Below are 23,029 nucleotides of genomic sequence, written 5' to 3' on the forward strand. Positions count from 1 at the left end.
TGATTGGCTGCCTTCTGTATGCCCTCTACTGGGGACCAAACTCCCAACCCATGTATACACCCTTAACCAGAATCAAATGCAGGATTCTTCAGTCTACAGGCCAACACTCTATCCACTGAGCCAAACCACCTAGGGCAGTGACTCTTATTTGTCCTGTAGAGTTCCATAGGTTCTGAATTTTGATCATTATATCCTTGATGTGTAGCTTTATATTTTTCTTTGTTTTTTATGTTTCCTGTGAATTGGTAGAGGCAGATCAGATTTCAGTTTGATTTTTATAAGGATTTCTTCGTAACTGATGCTGTCACTTACTTTAATTTGGTGGTGTGTAATGTCTGGCTTTATCTTTTTCTGAGATGTTAGCAGTCATTGAGAATCAGTGCCTAGGTTCATTAATTCACAGAAACTAAAAAATAGTTATATTATGTCATACCTTCTTTAGGCATTGGTTTCAATAAGATTAAATTTCCCTTCCTCCACTATTTGGTTACTCTGAGATATAGTTCATATAGAATATGTATGATAAATGGTTGATTCTTTCCCTTTGTTTACCTGTTTTCAGAGTAATGAGTTGGTTCTTTAACATTCTTCAAAGGTGGTCAATAAAGATTTTTCTCTTGTATCATTTTGACCTCATGGTTTTACATATAATTAACGCATTTCAACCCACTGCAGCTATTTCTTTAGTTATTTTTCCTCTCTGTCAGTAGGAGACTAACTCTACGTTAATGAGTGAGCATTTTTGTACAATCCTAGTGTCCATTGATAGCATCCTTGTTTCTATGATATATTGATAAAAAGATTTTTTCAAACTCATCTTGTATGTTTCCCTATCTCCGGTCAGGAATCAGACATTTCCTAAGAGACCTTGGTATTTTTAAGGGTAAATGATATGTATATATTTAGATTAGAAGAGCTCAGGCAGCATTGATAGTAGATTAGCTAAGTAAGTGAACAGGTTTTCTACCACGTGGTCAGAAAAAAGCATTGACTGCCTAAAACCAGAATTAATGTATTTGTGGGATATGATTCTATGTCAATCAGTAAAAAGAGCTCCACCGGTGTGGCTCAGTAGTTGAGTGTCAACTAAGAATCTAGAGGTCACAGTTCGGTTCCATTCCCGGTCAGGGCACATGCCTGGGTTTCAGGCTCAATCCCCCATGTGGGGCATGCAGGAAGCAGCCAATCAATGATTCTCTCCCAACATTGATGTTCCTATACCTCCCTTCCTCTCTGAAATCAATAAAATTATATATTTCTTTTTTTAAAAAAAATTTGGTGCAAATAAGTGTTCTGCAAATGACACCAACTGCATTTTCATTCACAAAGCTCAAGCTTCCGGATCTAGGCAAGGTCAGCCTAGGCCAGTGTTTAGCAAACTGCAGCTCACAAGCCACATGTGGCTCTTTGGCCCCTTGAGTGTGGCTCTTCCACAAAATGCTGTGTGCACATACAGTGCAATTGAAACTTTGTGGCCCATGCACAGAAGTCAGTTTTCAGCTCTGAAAAGAAATTTCAATCATTGTACTGTTGATAGTTGGCTCTGTTGACTAATGAGTGTTCCCATCGCTGGCGTAGGCGAGCATGAATATTACCCTGAGGCCTGTCCCAGAGTTGAGATCCCAGGGTCTGTGAGGGAAGGGCTCCGGGGGTAAGAGGGGCCCATATGGGAGCCAGTGCCTGTGCATCGCGTTGGGAACAGCTCCCCTGGGCTCAGTCCCTGAACCCTCCCGAGAAGCCACACCAGGAGCTGGCTCTTCGCTCCAGGAGCCCAGGAGGGAGCAGAAGCTGAGGCTGAGCAGGGGCTCTCCCTTGACCTCTTCCAGGGACCAGATGGCCAGGTCACACCTGAGGGGACCCTGGTTGCTGAATCAGATGATTACTTAGTCATCTGCCTCTCCACTCAACTGCTAGTTGGCAAACCAGTCTTTGAAATCAGTAATTTAATATTTATAGGCATACTTTACATATATATTATGTTCATAAAAAGACTAAAAATACTAGCTCCAGTTTAAAAACAACTTTCCTGTAAGGAAAAAGAGAGCTTTGATTTTTACTCCTGGGTCTGGTTTCTCAGCTAAACTGAAGCTAAAGAGAGTGCTCTGTTACTATATATTTATGTTCAGTGGCATCCATCATGTCTACTCATAATGCCTCTCAGTGGGTTTCACCAGAGAAAGATTGTTGTAGGCTTTCTCTCTTTCCTAAATGACTGCTCTGGAGACCACACAAGTGCCTTTGGCCTCAGTCAGCTCACAGCCGGATGCTGGAATGACCTGCTAACAGCAGCAGACACAGCGTTCCCAGGGAGCCAGGGGGAGGGCAGCACCCGGAGCAGGTGTCAGCAGTGTCCAGGTCTCTGCAGTCAGCGCCTTCGTATCCCTGGTAACAGTGACAGGAGAACTTCTGTGCCATCGCTGCCAGGTCTGCCTCGGACGCCTCTCCTTTCACATGGAACTCTCCGTCCTCAGAGGCCTCTATGTGGAAACTGGCAGGGTTCAGGTGCAGGTAATGCGGGGCTTTCCAGGCCTTCCGCACGCACCTCCCGTTGTTCCTGCAGAGGCGGAGGCTGCACAACTCCGCGGCGCTGGTCACGTTGACGATGTAGCTTCCTAAATCGGAGCTCATAAACCGCTTCACCTTGGTACAGTTGCCCTAGACGTGTAGAAACAAACGCTGTTAGTGTGTGTGTGGTTTTTGCTTTGTGTTTGTTTGTTTGTTTGTTTGTTGGTTGGTTGGTTGGTTGGTTTTTGGTGTGTGTGTGTGTGTGTGTGTGTGTGTGTGTGTGTGCGTGTGTGTGTGTGTGGTACTGATAGGGTTAGAGCATTCTGGATCCAGGAAACATCAAGTGAAACAGGACAGCTCGGTTCCAGTTGCTCAGGCAGATGGCACAGGGGACCCAGACCAGGAAGGGGGAGAAGTCACAGGCACAGGAGATCGAGAAGGTGAACTTGGAGACGAGCCCCAGAGTCAGCAGACGTGGCCTTGCCTTCTTCCAGTTTACATCCTTTTTCCTCCTTCTAGTTCCCTGCTTAATGGTGTGAAAGAAAGAGGAGCAGACCCAGGGTAGAAACCATGTTACCCTGCTGTTCTCCTGCCACCCTTCAGGTCTGTGGAACCTTTCGTGGCTGTGTTACAACCTGAAGCATCATATTCTAGGAGTGATGGTTTACCGCCCTGCCTTCTGGATGCTCCTGTTAATGATGCTCAAATATCAGTTCTCCTGGGTTCTGGTTGTTTGTGCTCAATTCAAACAGGGGAAAGCAAGGAAGCTGACTAGGTGTGTGTGTGTATGTGTGTGTGTGTGTGTGTGTGTGTGTGTTTGTGTGTTGTGTGTGTGTCTCCTATTATGGTTCTAAGTAGAGGCCAGCCGGTGTGTGCAGTCAGCTTCCTTGTCAAGCTCTTCTCGTGAGCCACACAGGCTGGAGGGGAAAGGTCACACCTGGAGAGACAAGAACTAATTCTGTCCGTTTTTACCTAGTTCATATGTGGAGAGAGGAGGCTTTTAACCTTGTGTTGTCAGAAATAATTTCATGGACAGTATCTTAGTAGCAACAGACTGAGGCTATGAAATTTGAAGAATATGAGGTGATTATGAACATTCAAAAAATTCAACTTAACAAAAATGGCTGAGGGTATAGGTTAAGATAAAATACATTGCACTACAGTGATATAATCACACAACATCTGGAAATACAGAAGAGATTGTGATTCATGTGGGTTAGGGAAAACTGGGAAGACTTCTTGGAGTAAATAGTGTCTGAGCTGGGAGAAAGTTGAAGAGCCACATAAGTCTTATTTGAAATGTCATTAATTTTCAGCTGATTTCTTCTAGAGGAACAATAAGTTCAATGTGAGGATTAAAAAGTTACCATCTGTTTCTATTTCTCAAAATAGGATGTAACATATTTTATGTGACTATTGAATGCAAGGGCTCCAGAATGAAACTATGTATGGTTAATGCCAGTTCCACCACTAACTAGCATAACTAGCTATTATCTCAGTTTCTTCTTATTTCATCAGCTGCAAATAAGGATAGTAGCTCCTGCCTCATAAAGGTTATTATGATTAATAAGTGAGCAAATCCAAAACAATCAAGCACTTAGTACAATCTTAGCACATAAACATTCAACAAATATCAGTATTTTATTACTATCTTTTTAAAAATAATTGTTCATTGTTGAAAGTATTACATATGTTCCCCCCCCCCCCCCCCCGTTTTCCCCTACTGACCCCCTCCAGTTCCCTACCCAGGCATTCAGCACCCTAAGGTCCAGGGGTTATGCATCTATGCATACAAGGTCTTTAGTTGATTGCCTCCTCCCACCTGCCTTCCTTATTACTATCTTTAATAAAAGTTAATATTTATTGAGCTCCTTCTGTGTATCAGGCACTAGTTTGGACTTTTTTCTAAAGCAGCTTTACTGGGAAAGCCATGAGACATCTGATAAGTGAGCTCTCTAGGAAAACAGAGCAAATTCTTTAAACAGCATGAACTAGACCTTCTAGGTATGGTCTTACCTTGGATGAAGTTAAATTCATGTCTCCCCAAATAACAAAGCCTGCAGCTCCCAAGGCAGCACTTTCTCCAATGGTCCTGATTAGATCTTGCTAGATTGAAGAGAGTAGAGTTCATCATTCATTTGAATATAAGACAACATGCCAGGAATTAGGATTGGAGGCTGAGTTCAGTCCAATCGGATGAAACTGTTTTCTATTTTCTCAGGCTAACAAAAATGTTGAAAGATCCAAGGCTCAGAAATTAACACTCTATAATCCTATGGACAAACCTATCAACTATTTTTAAAGTAACACATTTAGTCCAACAAGATATTATTTTGAAGACAACTAGCCTGTTAATAGCCACCAAAAGTTGTTTCATTGAACCTGCTATATGTATAGGACCCAGAAACAGAATGGGAAAGTTTCCTTCTCCAAATGTGAGGAATGGCTCAGATTTCTCTTCGCTAAGTTACCTTTTCCATTTGCAACACTCCGCTGAGAGCATCGACTCTGCAGTGACTGGGAGGATTTTGTGTCATTTGGATCCCAGGACCAGGCAAAGGAGCTCAGTGAGGAGAAGCTGCAGGATCTGGATCTGGCCCTTCTATTTGGTCCCTGAAATCATTTGTGTTTAATATCAGAGTACCTGTCTCAATAAACTTTACTTATGACTCATCAAGTTCTAGTAGGCCTGCTGAAACTTTTATCAACATGGTTAAGATAGATGAAAACTGAATTTCAGCAGGGAGATTTTGGTTTTATAACCCTAAATGATCATCATTTTAGTGTTTAAAGATTAACTGGAAAAAAGAAAGATTAACTGGGATCCCTTGATCTCAGAGGGAAATTCAGACTTGAATGTATGCAACTGGTTTCCTAAATAAAGTTCTAGAATATATTTCCTAAATAAGTTTCTTAAATTATAAAATAGTCCCCCATTAGTTATATATGCTGGAAGATGTAATTGGGTGATTTTGTGGCAAAGAAAAGCAGAACTCTTAGCTGTATTTTGCCTGGGACATTTTATATTAATACTAGAGTCCTAGTGCACAAATTCGTGCATCAGTGGGGTCCCTTGGCCTGATCAGGCCAAAACCAGCTCTCCGACATCCCCTGAGGGATCCCAGATTGGGAAAGGGCCCAGGCCAGGCTGAGGGACCCCACCAGTGCATGATTGGGGAGGGACATGGGAGGTTGGCCAACCTGTGAGGGACTGCAGGAGGGCTCCAGGGCATGTCTGTTCTGTTTTGCTCAGTCCCAATAGGCCTGGCCCCAGAAGCAAGCTAACCTACAGGTTGGTGCATCTTCCCCCTGATAGTCAATGCACATTATAAGAACTGGTCGAATGGTCAACTGTCTGCCCTCTGGAGGTCAGAGCACATCATAGCGACCAGTTGAGCAGCCTTACCATATCATTAGCATATTATGTTTTGATTGGTTGAATGGATGACCAGACACTTAGCACATTAGGCTTTTATTATATAGGATCAATACTGAAGAAATAAGTCTCCTTATCTGATACTTTTATTTGATACCACTCAAATTAATGGTTTTGCAATCTCAATTAAAAAAAATTTTTTCTGGACATTATCAAAATGAAAAATGATTTTGGTTTTAAGTGATTTCCCTTTCAGGCACACATCTCTTTCCATTTGCAATGACCATAGCATCTGCTGAATAGGTCAGCACTAACATGACAGGAAGGGGAGATTTTGTGAGGCTCAAGTGAGAAAGTGGAAGTGCCCAGAATGAAGCCTGTCCATGGCCTTTTTTGGCAAAGATATAAAAGGGTGGAGCTCCTCCCTCTTACTCACTTTAGAATGTCCCTGAATATAGTGATATCATACTCACATGATGTCATGCTGTGATCTGCTGGGTGTGGGGGGAGGACATGCAGGGGGCAAATCCCCTACAGGCCTTCTATGAATTTCAGAGATCTCAGCTACCTTAGATATTCTGTTCTGTTTTTTTGTTTTGTCTTAGTCTTTTTTTTTTTTTTTTTTTTTTTTTTTTTTTTTTTTTTCCTTTTCAGTTTTGGAAGCTTCTATGCAGATACCCTGGAGCACAAAGACTCTTCTCAGTCATGTTCAATCTGATAAGCTCTTCAAAGACACTCTTCATATCCATTACACTGTTTTTGATCTCTAAAATTTCTTTCTGGTTCTTTCTTAGAATTCCCTTCTTTCTGCTAACCTTGTTCATCATGCAGTCTATGTTGGAGAGTGGGAATTTTTGAGCATGCTTCCAGAGAGGCCATGGACATTCCCCAGATGGAGTTATCAGTGCTGACATCAGGCCAGGTTTTGAGATACGGTCTCATAGCCCCTTCCCAGCATGTAGGCCTTCTCTCATAGGTCACTGTCAGCTTTCTGAAGAACAGGATGACCTGTGAACAACATTGTCATCAATGGCATGACTCTGACTTTGCTTGGGAAAAACTGTTTTGTCTTGGGTTACTTGTTCTAAAAAAACAGGATGTGGTTAATGTGCTCAAAAGCAGTCCTACACAAAGGGTCACGGCTGCTCTCTGGTCTCCCTGCGTAGAGAATGGCAGAGCAGTCACCTGGCTAGTTGCTCACCTGGCCGGCTAATAAAGGCTCTTTACTTTTGCATCAGACTCAGTTCCCTAGTGGTCCTTGGGGACCTTGAAATCTAGGCATAACATTTACTTTATTCATTAGAATCCTTAGCATATAAATCCTTAACATATTAAATTCCTGGTCCAATCATTCCAACATCCCTGCCATCTATATCTGGTTCTGAGGCTTGCTCTGTCTCTTCAAATTGTGCTTTTGCCTTTTAGTATGTCTTGGAATTTTTTTCTTGATAGCTAGACATGCTTTAATTTTTCTTGATGGGCAAATAGCTCACACGTGATAAAAGGAACTTCGACAAACAGGCTTTTAGTAATGTGCTAGTAAGATGTGTGTGTGGCCGAAACCTGTTTGGCTCAGTGGATAGAGCATCGGTCTGCGGACTGAAAGGTCCCAGGTTCAATTCCGGTCAAAGGCATATACATTAGTTGTGGGCACATCCCCAGTAGGGGGTGTGCAGAAGGCAGTTGATTGATGTTTCTCTCTCATCGATGTTTTTAGCTCTCTATCCCTCTCCCTTCCTCTCTGTAAAAAATCAATAAAATATATTTAAAAAAAAATATGTGTGTGTGTGTGGGTGGGGTGGTGGAAGGGTTTACAGTGCTATGATTAGGTCTGTCTTTAGTGAAGTGACTCTATATCTAGATTATGAACTTCACATATGCTTTTCCCTATCTTAGGGGGACAGGCTGGCTAAATGGGCTAGAGTTTGGCATTTCCCTTCTTCTAAGGGGAAGGCTGGAGCCAACTGAAGTTAAAGTATCTCCTTCTCCCAGATCAGTTAGGCTCTGAAAAGACCCAGGTAGATTTGGCTCTGGTTAAATAGTTTCTCCTGTGAGTGCATTCTGTTAAGAACAGAAAGCTCTGGAGTACCTATTCAAAATGTTTCCATTAGAGTGAGGAAACTCCAACAAAAAGGGTGTGTCCCTTGAGGGGGGGGGGGGTTCCCAAAGCAGTAATCAACCAAGGACCTTGAATGCATATATGCATGGCCCATGGACACAGACAACGTGTTAGTGAGGGGAGAAGAAGGAGGCTGAAGAAGGCTGTTGGGGGAAGAAGAGGGCCATATATAATATTTTCAACAACAAGGGATTATATTTTAAAATAATAATAAATAAAATAGACATTTAAAAAATAAAAAATAAAAATTCCAGTGTAGACCTGTAGAGTATTATGTTAAGCTAAATAAGCCAGTCAGAGGAAGACAAGTATCATATGATTTCACTCATATGTGGAATCTATAAACAAAATAAACTGATGGACAAAATAGATCCAAAGACATAGAGAAAAAAACCAAAACACTCACACACAAATGTTTCCATTTCTCCTCTCCTGACAGATGCACTTGGGGATTTGTCTCCGATGTTCAAGGTAAGGACTCTATGAGCTCCTGGAGGTAATACTCACACGAGTGTACCCCTCTCCCCACTACCCATGACTGAGTCCCTAGTGTTTTTACTCTCTCAGATCTGTCCACACAGAACCTCCAACGATTATTTGTCACAGTTCAGCTTTCCCTACTCCACACAGCAGTGGTGTCTGCAGAGGTCTCTGCTCACCAGAGGTTTTGATGTGGTGAGTTGTGATTCTCTACATTCACTTGTCTGCCTATCCGATTCTGAGGGCAGACCTCCAAAGAACGCAGCCCTTAGGACTCCAAGAAGAGCTGAATTTTCATTTTTTCAGATGGAGTAGTAACTTTCAAGCTTCTTACCTGCTGGACTGAAAACCGGAAATCTCCCATGAATGCCTTTGGGTTATGGCATTATCACTAGAGGGAGACACAGCATTTACCTTTTGTATTTATAGGTTATTGATCCATGTTAAGGTAGCTACAGAAGTCTGTCATGAAAGCCACACCTTGCAAGGTTGATATCAGGAGAGAATATTAGTTTCTTTTCTCTTTAGTATCATTATCAAAGATAATTTATTGGGGCTGATTCAAAATGGCAGATCTTCATGCAGATGTTGACTGGAGATAAGGAGGAAGTAGCAGAAGTAAATGGGAATTTCTGTACCAAATTAGCTTGCCGTCACCTCACTGAGAGCAGGGTTCTGAATGAATCAGAGAATAGCTGTTTGGGAGATCAAAAATGCAAGGGCATTACTCAGGGAAGTCATAGTTAAAGTGCCTCTGGGAGTATATTGGGACCACCTGAGTGATGTCCCATGAAAGAAGAAATAAAGAAAATAAAGAAATATTGATAAAGAAAAAGCAAAACCCTGTGTCAGTTGGTAGAGAATCGTCCTGATATGCAAAGTTACAGATTCAACCTCCAGTCAGGGCACATACAAGAACCAATCAATGAATGCATGAATAAGTGGAACCACAACTTGATGTTGTTCTCTCCTTCCCCTGTCCCTCTCTCTTTCTCTCTCATAAACAAAAAAATAAAAAAATAAAGGACATAATAGCAACAAGTCTTCCAGGCCCTAGCATGGTATAGCGCTATTTGCCTTGCTCGTGGTCTTTGGAAGTAGAGTCTATGGACACCCAGAGGACTCATAATCCATAATCCACACTAGGATTTCTGTCCCTGTTAATCCACAGCACAAGTATGTATGGTACCCACTGTCTGGAGCTGGAGCATCACTAATAAGCTTCCTTGGTGTATTCCCAGAGGGAATATTAATCTGTTCCAGGGGAAATCACCTTAAAATCTACAGTCAAGAGACTGCTTGAATTATTATGTAATGCAGACATCAAATGATATCTAGGTTGTATTTATATGTAAGGAATGTAGGTGTTTAATTGCTCTTTATTCTTCCCCCAAGTTGTGGCTACTGACAGGGATTCCATTCTGAGGTATTCCCCTCCCAAATGTAAGGCTTGAATGCTTGATAAAAAGTGATAGCTTTACCACATGCATTTCTGTATTGTTTCTAATTCTCACACATTTTCTCATTTGACTTTCATAGGACTTCAGCTATGTGGATAGCCATGTAATACAGTCCCATTTCATAGATTAGCACAGTGAGGCACCGAAGTCTGGAGAGGTTAATAGATTTGCTACTTATTGGTAAATCCTTTTTCTTTTAATATATTTTTATTCATTTCAGAGAGGAAGGAAGAGGGAGAAAGAGATAGAAACATCAATGATGAGAGAGAATCATTGATTGGCTGCCTCCTACATGCCCCCTACTGGGGATCTAGCCTGCAATCTGGGTATGTACCCTTGACTGGAATCAAGCTCTGGACTCTTCAGCCACAGGTTGACACTATCCACTGAGCCAAACTGGCTTGGGTAGTTAATCCTTTTTCTAATCCTAACTACAGGTGTGTCCACACACACACACACACACACACACACACACACACACTCACCCTTTATAAAATGCAGATATCTTTGAGAAAATCAGAAAAGGAAGCCATTACTGGTCACTTATGTGTTGGTATCAATAAATATCAAGTTTCTAAAAATTAGAAACAAATGCTAGACATCATATAGCTAAAGTAAAATGGTGGTTCAACTGATGGCTTCAAACATTTGAAAATACCTTACAGTGCAGAAAGTTTTCCAAATGATACAGAATGTTACCTTGGGATGGCCAAAGAAATCTGCTTCTAGATAAGATCCTAACTGTTGTTTCCTCTTCCCCACAAGAGAACATGAGCTTTTCTGAGGCTGCAGCTACTCATGAATTAGCTTTCTCTATGTCTGGGTAATGTGAAGAATGTGCCAGCAGTCTAAAGTAATCTCACTGAAATGAACACTTTGTGCCTTGAAGTTTATTGTTTCTTCCTAAAGTGAATGTATTATCACTAAAGAAAGAAACTTATTTCAGCCAAACACAGGAAAGGAGAAAAAGTTTCAGAGAAGAAGGTAGTAGTTAACTTTCAATCCCAGAGTCAAGACTATTTTGTAAAGATTTAGATAACTTTTTTAAACCCTTTCTATACGATGTCTAGCATTTGTTTCTAATTTTTCTGGGTAATAAAGATATCAATTCACAATAGAGTGTGCTTTTCTTTCTTTTTTTTAATTTAGTTCTTTAAAAAAATTTTTTTTATTGATTTCAGAGAGGAAGGAGAGGGAGAGAGATAGAAAATCAATGATGACAGAGAATCACTGATTGGCAGCCTCCTGCACTCCCCACATTGGGGATTGGGCCCACAACCCAGGCAGGTGCCCTTGACTGGAATCGAACCTGGGACCTTTGAGCCAAATTAGCTAGGGCTAGAGGTTTTTTTTGTTTTGTTTTGTTTTTTTCTTATCCATCTCATTAATGGTGTCAAATGCATAGCATGTACTAAGTCCTCATATCTTTGTGTCATTCCTCTGAGGGGTAAGCCTACTCTCTCCACAGATACCTACCGGCTATGGTAGAGCTCTCCCCTGAGTTTCCTGAATCTCTGCCTTCGGATGCCTAACACTCAGAACATCTCTATGGATTTATACGTTTACAACATGCCGGAGAACTGACACTGCAATGGTAGACAAAGAAGAACTGTGGCGAACCCGTCATATCTTAGAGCACCACTGTACCGTATCACAAATAGAAGACCTGAGCAGGCCGCCTTACAGAAAAGTTAGGTAGAATTACTCAAGTCCCAAAGTCAGTGTGTCATTTACTTTTAAGTTTTTATTTCTAGATTTTTTTTAATTGAGTAGGCAAGGGAGAAAAGAGGAGGGAAAATTAGGCTGAAAGTTTATTTATTTTAAAAGTTAATCTCATGGTTTGTGTGAGGTCTTTGGCTACGTGTGTGACTTAAGTAAAATAAACAGAATAAAACTTCTATTTGTAAGTTTTAACCTAGGATCACACAACCATCTACTAGTGATGAATTTACTACTGAATTTTAGAAACTCATATTGCTCTTACCCACTTCCCATTAGCCGTGGTCATAAAGTCAAAGATAAACCAGATGGCTTTTTCACAAAGGGTTTGATCCCAGAACTCAGGTGTTGTGAAAACCACCCCTAAGTCAAACCCAAAACGGGAAAGGAGGCGGCTCCCATCCACATCGTCGTCATTGGACACATAGATTCTGGCAAGTCTGTCACTACCGGCCACCTGATCTACCATGTGGCGGGGCTGACAGAGAACCATCGAACATCTGGAGAAGGAGGCTACTGCAGTGGGGAAGGGCTCCTTCAAGTATATCCCGGTTCGTGGGTAAGCTTAAAGCTGAGTGTGAGCATGGTATCACCACTGATATCTCCTGTGGAAATCGAGACCAGCAAGTATTACGTGGCCATCATTGATGCCCCCGGACACAGAGACTTCATAAAAAATATGGTTCCACACCGAAACCTCTTTTGCTCAGTGGATAGAGCATTAGCCTGCAGACTGAAAGGTCCTGGGTTAGATTCTGGTCAAGGGCATGTACGTTGGTTGCAGGCACATCCCCAGTGGGGGTTGTGTAGGAGGCAGCTGGTTGATGTTTCTCTCTCATCGATGTTTCTAATTCTCTCTCTCTCTCTCTCTCTCTCTTTTCCTCTCTGTAAAAAAATCAATAAAATATATTTTTAAAAAATATGGTTCCAGGCACATCACAGGCTGCCAGTGCTGTCCTGATTGTTGCTGCCAGAGTTGGAGAATTTGAAGCAGGCATCTCCAAGGCTGGACAGACCCGTGAGCAGCCCTTCCGGCTTACCTAGTGGGTGTGAAACAACTGATGTTTGATGTTAACAAAATGGACTCCACTGAGCTGCCCTACAGCCAGAAAAGATACGAGGAGATTGTTAAAGAAATCAGCACCTACATTAAGAACATGGGCTACAAACCTAACACAGTAGCATTTATGCCATTTTGTGGTTGGAATGGTGACCACACGCTGGAGCCAAGTGCTAACATGCCTCGGTTCAAGGGAAGGAAGGCCACCCGTAAAGATGGCGATGCCAGTGGAAGGACGCTGCTTGGAGCTCTGGATGGCATCCTGCCACCAACTGGTCCAAATGACAAGCCCTGCACCTGCCCCTCCAGGATGTCTATAGAATTGGCGGTGTGGGTCCTGTCCCTGTGGGCCCAGTGGAGCCTGGTCTTCTCAAACCTCTCCTGACTCTGCAGCAGCATTACCAAGCACTGGCTGCAGGAACAGCCAGCTGGCATGAGTGCGAGTGGTGCAGTGCCCAGCTCCTTCCTTGGCACACTGCTACATTCCTTGAGGGATCCTGGATTGTTAGAGAGCCCAGCCCAGGCTAAGGGACTCCCCCTACCTCCTTGAATCCGTGCACCAGGCCTCTAGTTTAAGTATATAGTAAAAGACTGGTTAATTATTACAATGCATTGCAAAATCTTTGGAAGGAAAGAATGATGTTTTGTGGACCACTTGGTTCTTTTGTGTGTGTGGCAGTTTTTTAACTTATTCTTTTTTAAAATCGGTATTTTTTAATGGAAACAACTTAACCAAAAATCTGTCACAGAACTTTGAGACCCACTAAAACAAAGTTTAATGAGAAATCTGTGTATTCTTTTAGTCAGCACTGTAACCTTCCATTGTGCTGCTTAGGTAAAAGACTTCAGAGTTGCCATGACCTATTTCTGGTGTTATATATCTGCTGATACTTTAGAATTGGATAACTCTATTAACATTTTTTTTCTGGGTGAGAACTTTGTTTCTTTCCCTTTGTCCTAAAGGGAGGAATCATCTGTTTCTACATGATAAAAGCTATGGGAGGGGGTCTGTTGGTGTAACACTAAATAATTTCCTCTCTGAAATAAATAAAAATATATTAAAAAATAAAAGCCAAAATCTATAAAGTCCACCTTTACATATAAAATTTTGCAGTTATATAAATACTGAGTAAATTGGTTGGTATGGCAACTTTCAGTTTTCTAGTTTTATTGGAATGTGAATTCACATTTACAAATTGTGAGGTAGTTTAAGAACCTAAAAGGAGGCTATATAGTATTGAGCACTGTTTTGCTATAAAATAAATTATGATGTTGTATGTGTGGGGGGGGTGGGGGGAGGGAGAGAATAAACCAGATGGCCAAATCTATAAATTCACCTACTTTTAGATTTGCAACTGCCTTATGTCTTAAATAAGAAAAGTAATTACTGTTAAAAAACACATACAGAAAATTAACTACCTTAGCCATGCCTAAGTGTACAGTTCAGTAGTGTGAAGTGCATTCACATTGCTGTGCCTCATTCACCTTTCCTCAAAGCTGGCCTTTTACATTTAAAAAAATCACTTCCTTCCCTCTTGACATTTTAGATGGCACCTTCCCTTGCACTTCCACATGTGTGAGCAAACTACTCCCTTTTCAGACATCCTCTCTGACCTTGAACCTGTTTACCACCAGCTGTTTCAATAACCTTTCCAACGAGCACAAAGCTGGGGAGCAGGTAGCCTCTGGTTGACAGTGCACTTTAACCTGGCCCCGCCTTACTTCAATCCTTAAAAGAATAATAATGAATTAGATCACCAACATGTATGTTGCTTACCTAAAACCTTAAGCGGATGAGTAGTCAAAGGGGGATGCATGCTCCTTTCTAAAGGACCACTCACTGGGAATTCTTCAACGACCTAAATTAACAAAGAAATGGCTCTTTTGGAGTCAGGGAGGAAGTGCCCTGTCTGTGGCAAGGGGTCACATCTTACCTTGGAGAGAAAGAATAACGGTTCATCTCTGTAGTCCAGCCTTGTGTAGACGAACACAGGCAGAGCATAGTCACGGGAGGTCAGGGTGGAGATCCTCATGGATTCTCGCACCCGAAATTGCGAGAAGTGCAAAATGCTCTCGCCATCTCCCAGAGACTTCCTGAGGCCGATGGCAGGGTACAGAGCTGCGCTGCTGTTCCACAGCCAGGCGAGCTCGTTGTTCCTCAAGACCTCCTTCTCCGGGCACGACCCCGTGTAGTTCGGGGCATACACGTTGTAATTGTGGCAATCGGGATATAGATAATAACCCCAGAGACCATTGGGTCTGCTCTTCAGCCCCAGTTCGATGGTCTCCTTCATGAAGGCGCTTGCACTCTGCTCAAAGGCTGCTTTAGCTAGACGTTCAAGGTCAGCGGCAGACACATTCTTCAGCCTCTCGGACATGAGCTCTCTGGACTTCTGTCTGTAGACATTCTTTTCCCCCCAGTTCCGGGTCCACTGAGGCCGCCAGTGTTCCCAATCTATAACGGCGAGCCCACTGAAGTCTTTGGCGGGGATGTAATAATTAATGTCCTGGCCAACTTTTTGTAGGTGAACTTGCAGACTTGTGTTCTGGGGCAAACCCCCATGGATGGGAGCCCCCTGAGGTGTGTACCAGGGGTAATATCCCAATCTGTCGACGTAAAATATGGTGACGTTTTGGCCCCTGGCCCTGGCGAAGGGGCTTCCGATCATCTGAAACATTTTCAGATTTAGCCTTATGTTGTATTTTATCCAACACTTATCAATGGGAGCATTCCAAGCAGCTACAAAAGGTTTCCTCTGATAAACCGGGAGCCGGGCAGGTTTTAGAGATGAGATAGACTTCAGAAAGAAACATGCGAGCAGCCACGAGGTAAGATGCATTGGTTGGACACAGAACTTTAATTGTCCTTCAGGTAATAGTTTCATGATAAGACGGAAATGTTATCGTCTGCTTTTATGCACTCTCCAAGACCTGTGGAAAGATGTAATTTTCTGTTAGTGGCAATTTTGAGGACAAAGGCTCAAACATTGGGTGGATATTATTCTTATTGTTACATATTTACATTTTAAAGTATATTTTATTTAAAGATTTTTAAGAGGCCTGTAACTAAATTGAGTTATAGAAGCAAGTGTAGTAACCCAGTTTGTATTCAAGGGTAAGCAATGCAATTCAGCAAATATTCATTGAGATCAGACCCTGTGTCCAGAATAAATGAATAAAATGAGGTCTTTGCCATGAAAAAAGCTCATGATCAAATAAAGATGTAAAATATTACTGCTCTCATTTTGGAAAATTCATCAAATCCTAGGCACCATGCTTAAATACCCTATAGTTATCTCATTTAATCTGGTAGTAACTTTTAAATTATTTCATTAAGCAAGCCAAAATGTCCAGCCTTCCTTGCAGCTAGGACCATGGCTGGCCAGTTAGACACATCCTGTTCCAGAGCTGGAATAGAAATCTTGGGAATCAGGAGTCTGAAAGGCGGCAGCACCGGCTGAGAAAGAAACTCCAGGGATCCGGAGTGGCAGTGCCTGCCAGGGCCTCCAGAACCTGCATCCCTGGTGCTAATGTTCAATGGTGGCATTGTCCTCAGGGGATAGCACCTTTCTGCTCAAGTCAGCGAGGTTTTGTTTGGTTGCTTAACACTGGGAACTCTGTTTCCCAGCAGCTCTGGAATATGTGGCTTTTGAGTATTTCCATTGACCAAGCTGATCACCTGTTATGATGCCTGTTATATGTCGTTGTCATTTTATAACACCAGCTGTCACCAGCCAAACCTTATAGCATTTTCAGGCCTGGACACTGAAGTAAACAAAATTTTAAAATATTTATATGACCTTCACTGGTTTGGCTCAGTAGATAGTGTCAGGGTCCCGGGTTTGATTATGGTCAAGGGCACGTACCTTGGTTGCAGCCTCCTCCCTTGCCTAGGGCCCTAATTGGGGCCGTGCAGGAGGCAACCAATCGATGTGTTTCTTTCTTTCATTTTCCTTAAAAATCAATGGAAAAGAGAAAGCAAGAAATTGAAAACCTTTTTGAAGAAACAATCACTGAAAACTTTCCTGCCTTGGTGAAGGAAATAGACATACAAATCCAGGAAGTAGAGCGTCCCAAACAAGATGAACCCAGGAGTCCCAAACCAAGATACTTTGTAATTAAAATGCCAAAGGTTAAAGACAAAGAAAGAATTGTAAAAGCAGCAAGAGAAAAAGCAGTGTGTTATCTACAAGGAAACTCCCATAAGATTGCTTATTTCTCAACAGAAACTTTTCAGGACAGAAGGGACTGGCACAAAACATTCAAAGTGATGAAAAGCAATGACCTACACCCAAGATTACTCTAATCAGCAAGGCTATCATTTCAAAGTGAAGGAGTGATAAAGAGCTTCCCAGACAAGAAAGAGTTAAAGGAGTTTATAACCACCAAACCAGTATTATAAGAAATGTGTCAGGGACTTCTTTAAGAAGAACACAGGGGGAAAAAGAACATAAATATTACTAATTAAATGGCAATAATTTCATAGCTATCACTACTTATTTTAAATTAAAATGGATTAAAAGCTCCTATCAAAAGACATAGGGTAGCTGAATGGATAAGAAAACAGTACCCATATATATGCTGACTACAAAAAGACCCACCTCAGAATGAAATACACACAAACTAAAAGCAAAGGAATGAAAAAAGATATTTCTTGCAAATGCAAATGTAAAAAAGCTAGGCTAGTAATACTTATACCCTGTTTCCCAGAAAATAAGACAGTGTCTTATATTAATTTTTGCTCCCAAAGATGTGCTAGGTCTTATTTTCAGGGGATGTCTTATTTTTCCATGAAGAAGAATACGGTACACATTTATGTTAAATAAAAATAAAGGAAATTTATTACCTGTATACGGTATGGTAGTACGGTAGTTGTCAACACAAACCAGACAAACTGTGAATCCTACAGTATCAAGAATTTACTCATTTGTTCAATGACAATCATATCATCATCTTCTGGAACATCATCATAACAATCCAATTCCTGAATTTCCTGGTGAATTTCTTGTGACTCCATTTCTTTCAGAATCAGTGGACCAAATCTCTCATGTTTAACCTGGGGGGCTTATTTTTTGGGGGGATGCCTTATATTTCACTCAGAAGGAAACCTGTAAATATGTCTTATTTTTGGAGGATGTCTTATTTTTGGGGAAACATGGTATCTGACAAAATAGACTTTAAAACCAAAGTTATAATAATAGACAAGCAGGATACTACATAATGATTAAGAGAGCAATCCAACATTCATGCAATCAACATAGAAGCACCTAAATATATAAAGCAAATCTTAATGGACATAAAGGGAGAGACAGAGAGTAAAACAACCATCACAGGGGATTTAATACCCCATTGATATCTGATCTTTCAGGCAGAAAATCAACAAGGAAACAGCAGCCTTAAATGACACATGAGATCAGATGGATTTAATTGGTATTGTTACACCTAGACTTCTGATCCCCAAGGACCACCAGGGAGCTGAGTCTGATGCAATAAACAAAAGAGCCTTTTCCATGCTAGCATGGGCTCTGTCCCACTCATGCCGGCAGCATGGCGAATTTTACCAAGCCCTGGGGTTTTACTCGGGTCGGTGGTGATCAAAAGCAAGAACTTACACCCAAGATTACTCTAAACAGAAAGTCCCTAATTTCAAATTGATGGAGACATGCAGATCAGACAGAGCAAAAGGAGTTCATCATTACCAAACCAGTATTATAAGAAATGTTACAGGAACTTCTTTAAGAAGAAGGGGCCTTGGCCAGTGTGGCTCAGTTGGTTGGACATCATCCCATACACCTCAAGGTTGCTGGCTCAATTCTGAGTCAGGGCACATATTGATGTTGCAAGCTTGATCCCCTGTAGGCAGTTTGCAGGGAACAGCTGGTTGATGATTTGTTATCGCATTGATATTTCTCTCTCCCCACTCCCTTCCTCTCTCTCTAAAAATCAATAAAATCTGGGGTAGCAATACTTACATCTGATGAATGAAACTAAAACAAAGATTATACAAGAGACAAAGAAGGACCCAGAAATTCCACTTCTGGGTATTTACACAAAGAAATCCAAAACACTAATTCAAAAAGACATATGCATCCCTATGTCCATTGCAGCATTATTTATAATAGTCAGGATGTGAAAGCAAAGTAAGTATCCATTGATAAACAAATAGATAAAGAAGAGATGGTACATATATACAATGAAGTATTATTCAGTCATAAAAAAGGATCAAATCTTGCCACATATAACAACATGGATAAATTAGAGGTTACTAGGCTAAGTGAAATAAGTCAGTCAGAGAAAGAAAAATACCATATGTTTTCACTTATATGAGGAATCTAATAAATAAAAGAAACACACACACACATACACACACAAAATGCATAGATGTAGGGAATATTTTGATGGTTTCCATATGGGAGGGATTGTAGGGCTTTGCTAGCTATAAATACAGGCACAAGATATGGAGTACAGCATAGGGCATGTAATTAATAATAATGTAGTAAATATATTGGTTTCAGATGGTAAGTTGACTCATTGGGGTCATCACTTCATAAGATGTATAAATGTCTATTCACTATGTTATACAATGGAAACTAATATAATAATATATGCCAACTGTAATTTAAAAATAAAAAATTACTAAATAAAGAAAATAATAAAGTAAAAATTGTATTTTAAGAATAGCAATCTCAAAGAAAATATGAATGTCTTTATATAAGAGTACAATACTTAGTCTTTGTAAAAAAAAAATATTACTTCTCCTTTAAGACTAGAAATTTTTTGCAGCCAAAATTAACATCATTCTTGGAAAAGCACATACCAGTCTTAGGACTATGCTTTGAATAAATGTTCCCTTAGTTTTTAACTAAGCCAGAATGTTCTTTGACCCAGTTCTCTGGAGCCTAGATCTTATGTCAGAGAACAAAAATGGAGTGGAGCCCTTACCTGGGTTCAATTCCCAGTCAGGGCACATACCCAGGTTGTGGGTTTGATCTCCCATCAGAGTGGTACAGGATGCAACCTATTGATGCTTCTCTCTCACATTGCTATTTAAAAAAAAATCAATAAAAACATATCCTTGGGTGAGGATTTAAAAAAAGAATGCAGTAGAAAGCAGGCACTTTAGAGGCCAAAGACTGTGGCCATATTACACTCATTTGTTTTAAGTAAACATGACATAATTTAGAATTCTGCCTCAGTTGCTTGGAAAAGAGGTTGACCTGGCCTTGCAAATCATACCCACCTCTCTGTTCAAACATATATACTTTTGCAAAGTGCAAAATTTGGGCAAGGTGAAATGTGTGGGCACTGATTCCAAATGTTTGTAATGAAGAAAGAGTAAAGAACTATGGTGCATAACTGGTCAAAACAGAAGATTGGGAATTTCTATCTGAATTACAAATGCACAATTCCTTTCACCTAGAAATTCCATTTCTGTTATTCAGTCAAGCATTGTCTATAATTACTAACATTAGAAACAGGTGTCCATCATTAAGGGAGTGTTTAATGTTTAATAAACCATGGACTTCCATGCAATGGAATACTATGCAGCTGTAGCAAAGGATGAGATTGCCTCTGCATATTGACATAGATATTCACTAGATATAATTATTCTGTAAGACATGTATTTGTTTTAGACCCAGAGAAAGAGAAAATAGCAGACCTTTCCTGCACCTCCTCCCAGGGCCAGACTGGAAATAAAAATGAAGTGGGGAACATCCACCTGGAATTACCAACTGAGGTCCAGCTGAGGAGGAGACAGATCAAGAAAGGACAGCCGAAACCGGTTTGGCTCAGTGGATAGAGCGTCGGCCTGCGGTCTGAAAGGTCTCAGGTTCGATTCCAGTCAAGGGCATGTACCTTGGTTGCAGGCACATCCCCAGTAGGGGGTGTGCAAGAAGCAGCTGATAGATGATTATCTCTCATCGATGTTTCTAATTCTCTCTCTCTCTTCCTCTCTGTAAAAAATCAATAAAATATATTTTTAAAAAAGAAAGAAAGAAAGAAGAAAGAAAGAAAGAAAGAAAGAAAGAAAGAAAGAAAGAAAGAAAGAAAGAAAGAAAGAACAGAAAATACCTGGAGACCAGTAAGAAAGGCCTGGTTGTGAGTGAGAAGAGCTGACCCAGCTTCCAGGCTGGCAGGGCAGCACCCTGAGAGTGAGGAGGGAGCTCCTTGCTAGGGGGTGGTTAGCCCCTAAGTACCTCAGAAGATAGAGGCCCAGAACCAGGGGCTGGGCTTCCCAGTCAAAAGCACCAGAGCCGAGACAGGCAGCCCATGAGACACTCAGCTGTGAAAGGCGGCGGGGCTGCTGGCCAAAGTGGAGCCTGGAGCTGGTAGAAGGGCAGCCAGTTGAAGAGAAAGTCACATTTTTTGTTTGTGTTTGTTTGTTTTAACCCAGAGCACAGAGGTTTTCTGCTCACTCAAGGTTTCCATGCAGGGAGGGAGGCGCGGACTTGAGGTGCTGGGAAGGGAAGCATTGCGGGGAGACGTGTATGCCCCCAAACCTAAATGGCCATTTGTCCTGAGAGGAGCTAGCCACTCCCAGTAGCTGCAGGGAAGAAAGAGAAAAAAACCTGACCCAGGTGACATAGCCCACCCCACCCTCAGGAGCCCTGCCACACCCTGCGTTTGACCTTTCACAGGAAACGGAAGCAGTGATTTACCTACGGGTTTGAGCAGTGATGGGACTTTCTTGGGAGAGGGCCTTTCTGCCCTCACTGTCCCGGGAACATGACTGGTACTTTCCCCACATGGAGGAGCCTATAGAAACTCCAGGATTCCAGCAGATCCCCCTGGACCACATACAAGGATCTCCCAGCCCAGGGCAGAGGAATATTCCGGGCCACTCTCAGAGGAGGCGCTCTGGGACAGGGATCCACACCCACCACATTCCCTGAAATCTGAACAGCACCGCCCAGGCCTACAGCCCTTACAGAAACAAACTTCTGAGTGATCAAGATTGACACCTGGCTGGCAGGCAAAGGCGAGCAGAAGCGAAACCCAGGGAACAGGGACAGTTTGCTGACCCAGCCCTGGGCCCCATGCTGCTAACAACCCTGCTTCAGAGGGGAGATTGGCCCCTCCTGCTTGCACAGTGAAAGCAGTCCTGAGAGGGAAGTTCACAGGTCTACCTCAGGAAAACAAGAAAAACTTCTAACAAACTGTCTAACCCTATAATTTAAAGAATTAGAAAGAGAACAAGGAAAGCCTAGAGTAAAGAGAAGGAAGAAAATAACGATCAGAGTGAAAATAAAGGACATAGAGACTAAAAACACAGTACCAAAGATCAATAAAACCAAGAGCTGGTTCTTTTGTAAAGATAAACAAGATTAATGAACAGTTAGCCAGATTCATCAAGAAACAAAGAGACAGAACCCAAATAAACAAAATCAGAAACTGAAGCGGGGAAGTAAGAACTGACCCCCACAGAAATATAAAAATAAATTATGAAGCTATTGCAAATGAAGTGTTAGGTTATGATAGCATACTGCAACTAATGCAAAAGAGGCTTTTTTATATAGAGATAAATTTTATATAGAGAGAAACAGCTATGTAGAGGAGATGTAAATAGCCTTAAATAGTCATTAAAGTAAGAATCATTTTCAAATATAAACTTATAATAAATAAAAAATCATCAAAACTTAACGTAAGTATCAGTAACTAATATACACTGAATTGCCAGACTATTATGATCTCTGAATGCATATTAATCTGGCCACTCAGTGTACTTCTCTTGAGTGCCTCATTTATTTGATACCAAAAATACTATAAATCGTGTGCCTGATCAGTTTTCCCCTTTGCACTGGCTGATAGAAAACTCAGGGCAAATAGGTGGTTGATCTCCAGCATAAGTCTAGAATACTTTTGGCACTCATTTGAGATACAAATATATTGAGTGGTCAGATTATTATGCATTCAGAAATCATAATAATTTGGTCACTCAGTGTATTTTTGAGGGTTATAGATTTACAAAGCAAGCTCACATTTTGAATGATTATATTTGAAAAGTTAATAAAGTTAGGCCCAAAAAGAAATTGCGGCATTACAAGACACTTAACAAAATTAGTCTTTCTCCAATGCCATATAACAAAGCATATTTCTAAAATCAATCCTTAACATTTTTCAAACACAACAGAAAGTAGATTTTACCTCTGCTTTTGTTTGCTGCTGGTCCTTTAGTCACCTGATGCAAAGCAGAGGTTGAGTGGCTAAGGATGCCTTGTGGTGGTTCAGAGAAACATGTTATTACAGGGGTGACTCAGTCCTGCAAGTTAAACTGGAGGCTTGCATTAAATCTCTTTATAACCAAAGTC

The 23,029-nt window shown here is 41.3% G+C and overlaps 1 protein-coding gene across 1 annotated transcript; it reads right to left on the reverse strand.

Annotated features, from left to right (window-relative positions):
• Positions 1 to 2,253: 2,253 nt before the first annotated feature.
• HYAL4 (hyaluronidase 4) lies at positions 2,254 to 15,604 on the reverse strand. The gene is made up of 3 exons (XM_036425701.1): positions 14,654 to 15,604; positions 4,522 to 4,611; positions 2,254 to 2,655 (listed from the first exon to the last, which is right to left on the reverse strand). The coding sequence occupies exons 1-3, from the start codon at positions 15,602 to 15,604 to the stop codon at positions 2,254 to 2,256; spliced, it is 1,443 nt and encodes a 480-aa protein (XP_036281594.1).
• Between the last annotated feature and the right edge of the window lie 7,425 nt (positions 15,605 to 23,029).

This window comes from Pipistrellus kuhlii, unplaced genomic scaffold (genome assembly GCF_014108245.1).
Source record: "Pipistrellus kuhlii isolate mPipKuh1 unplaced genomic scaffold, mPipKuh1.p scaffold_m20_p_10, whole genome shotgun sequence".
NCBI lineage: Eukaryota > Metazoa > Chordata > Mammalia > Chiroptera > Vespertilionidae > Pipistrellus > Pipistrellus kuhlii.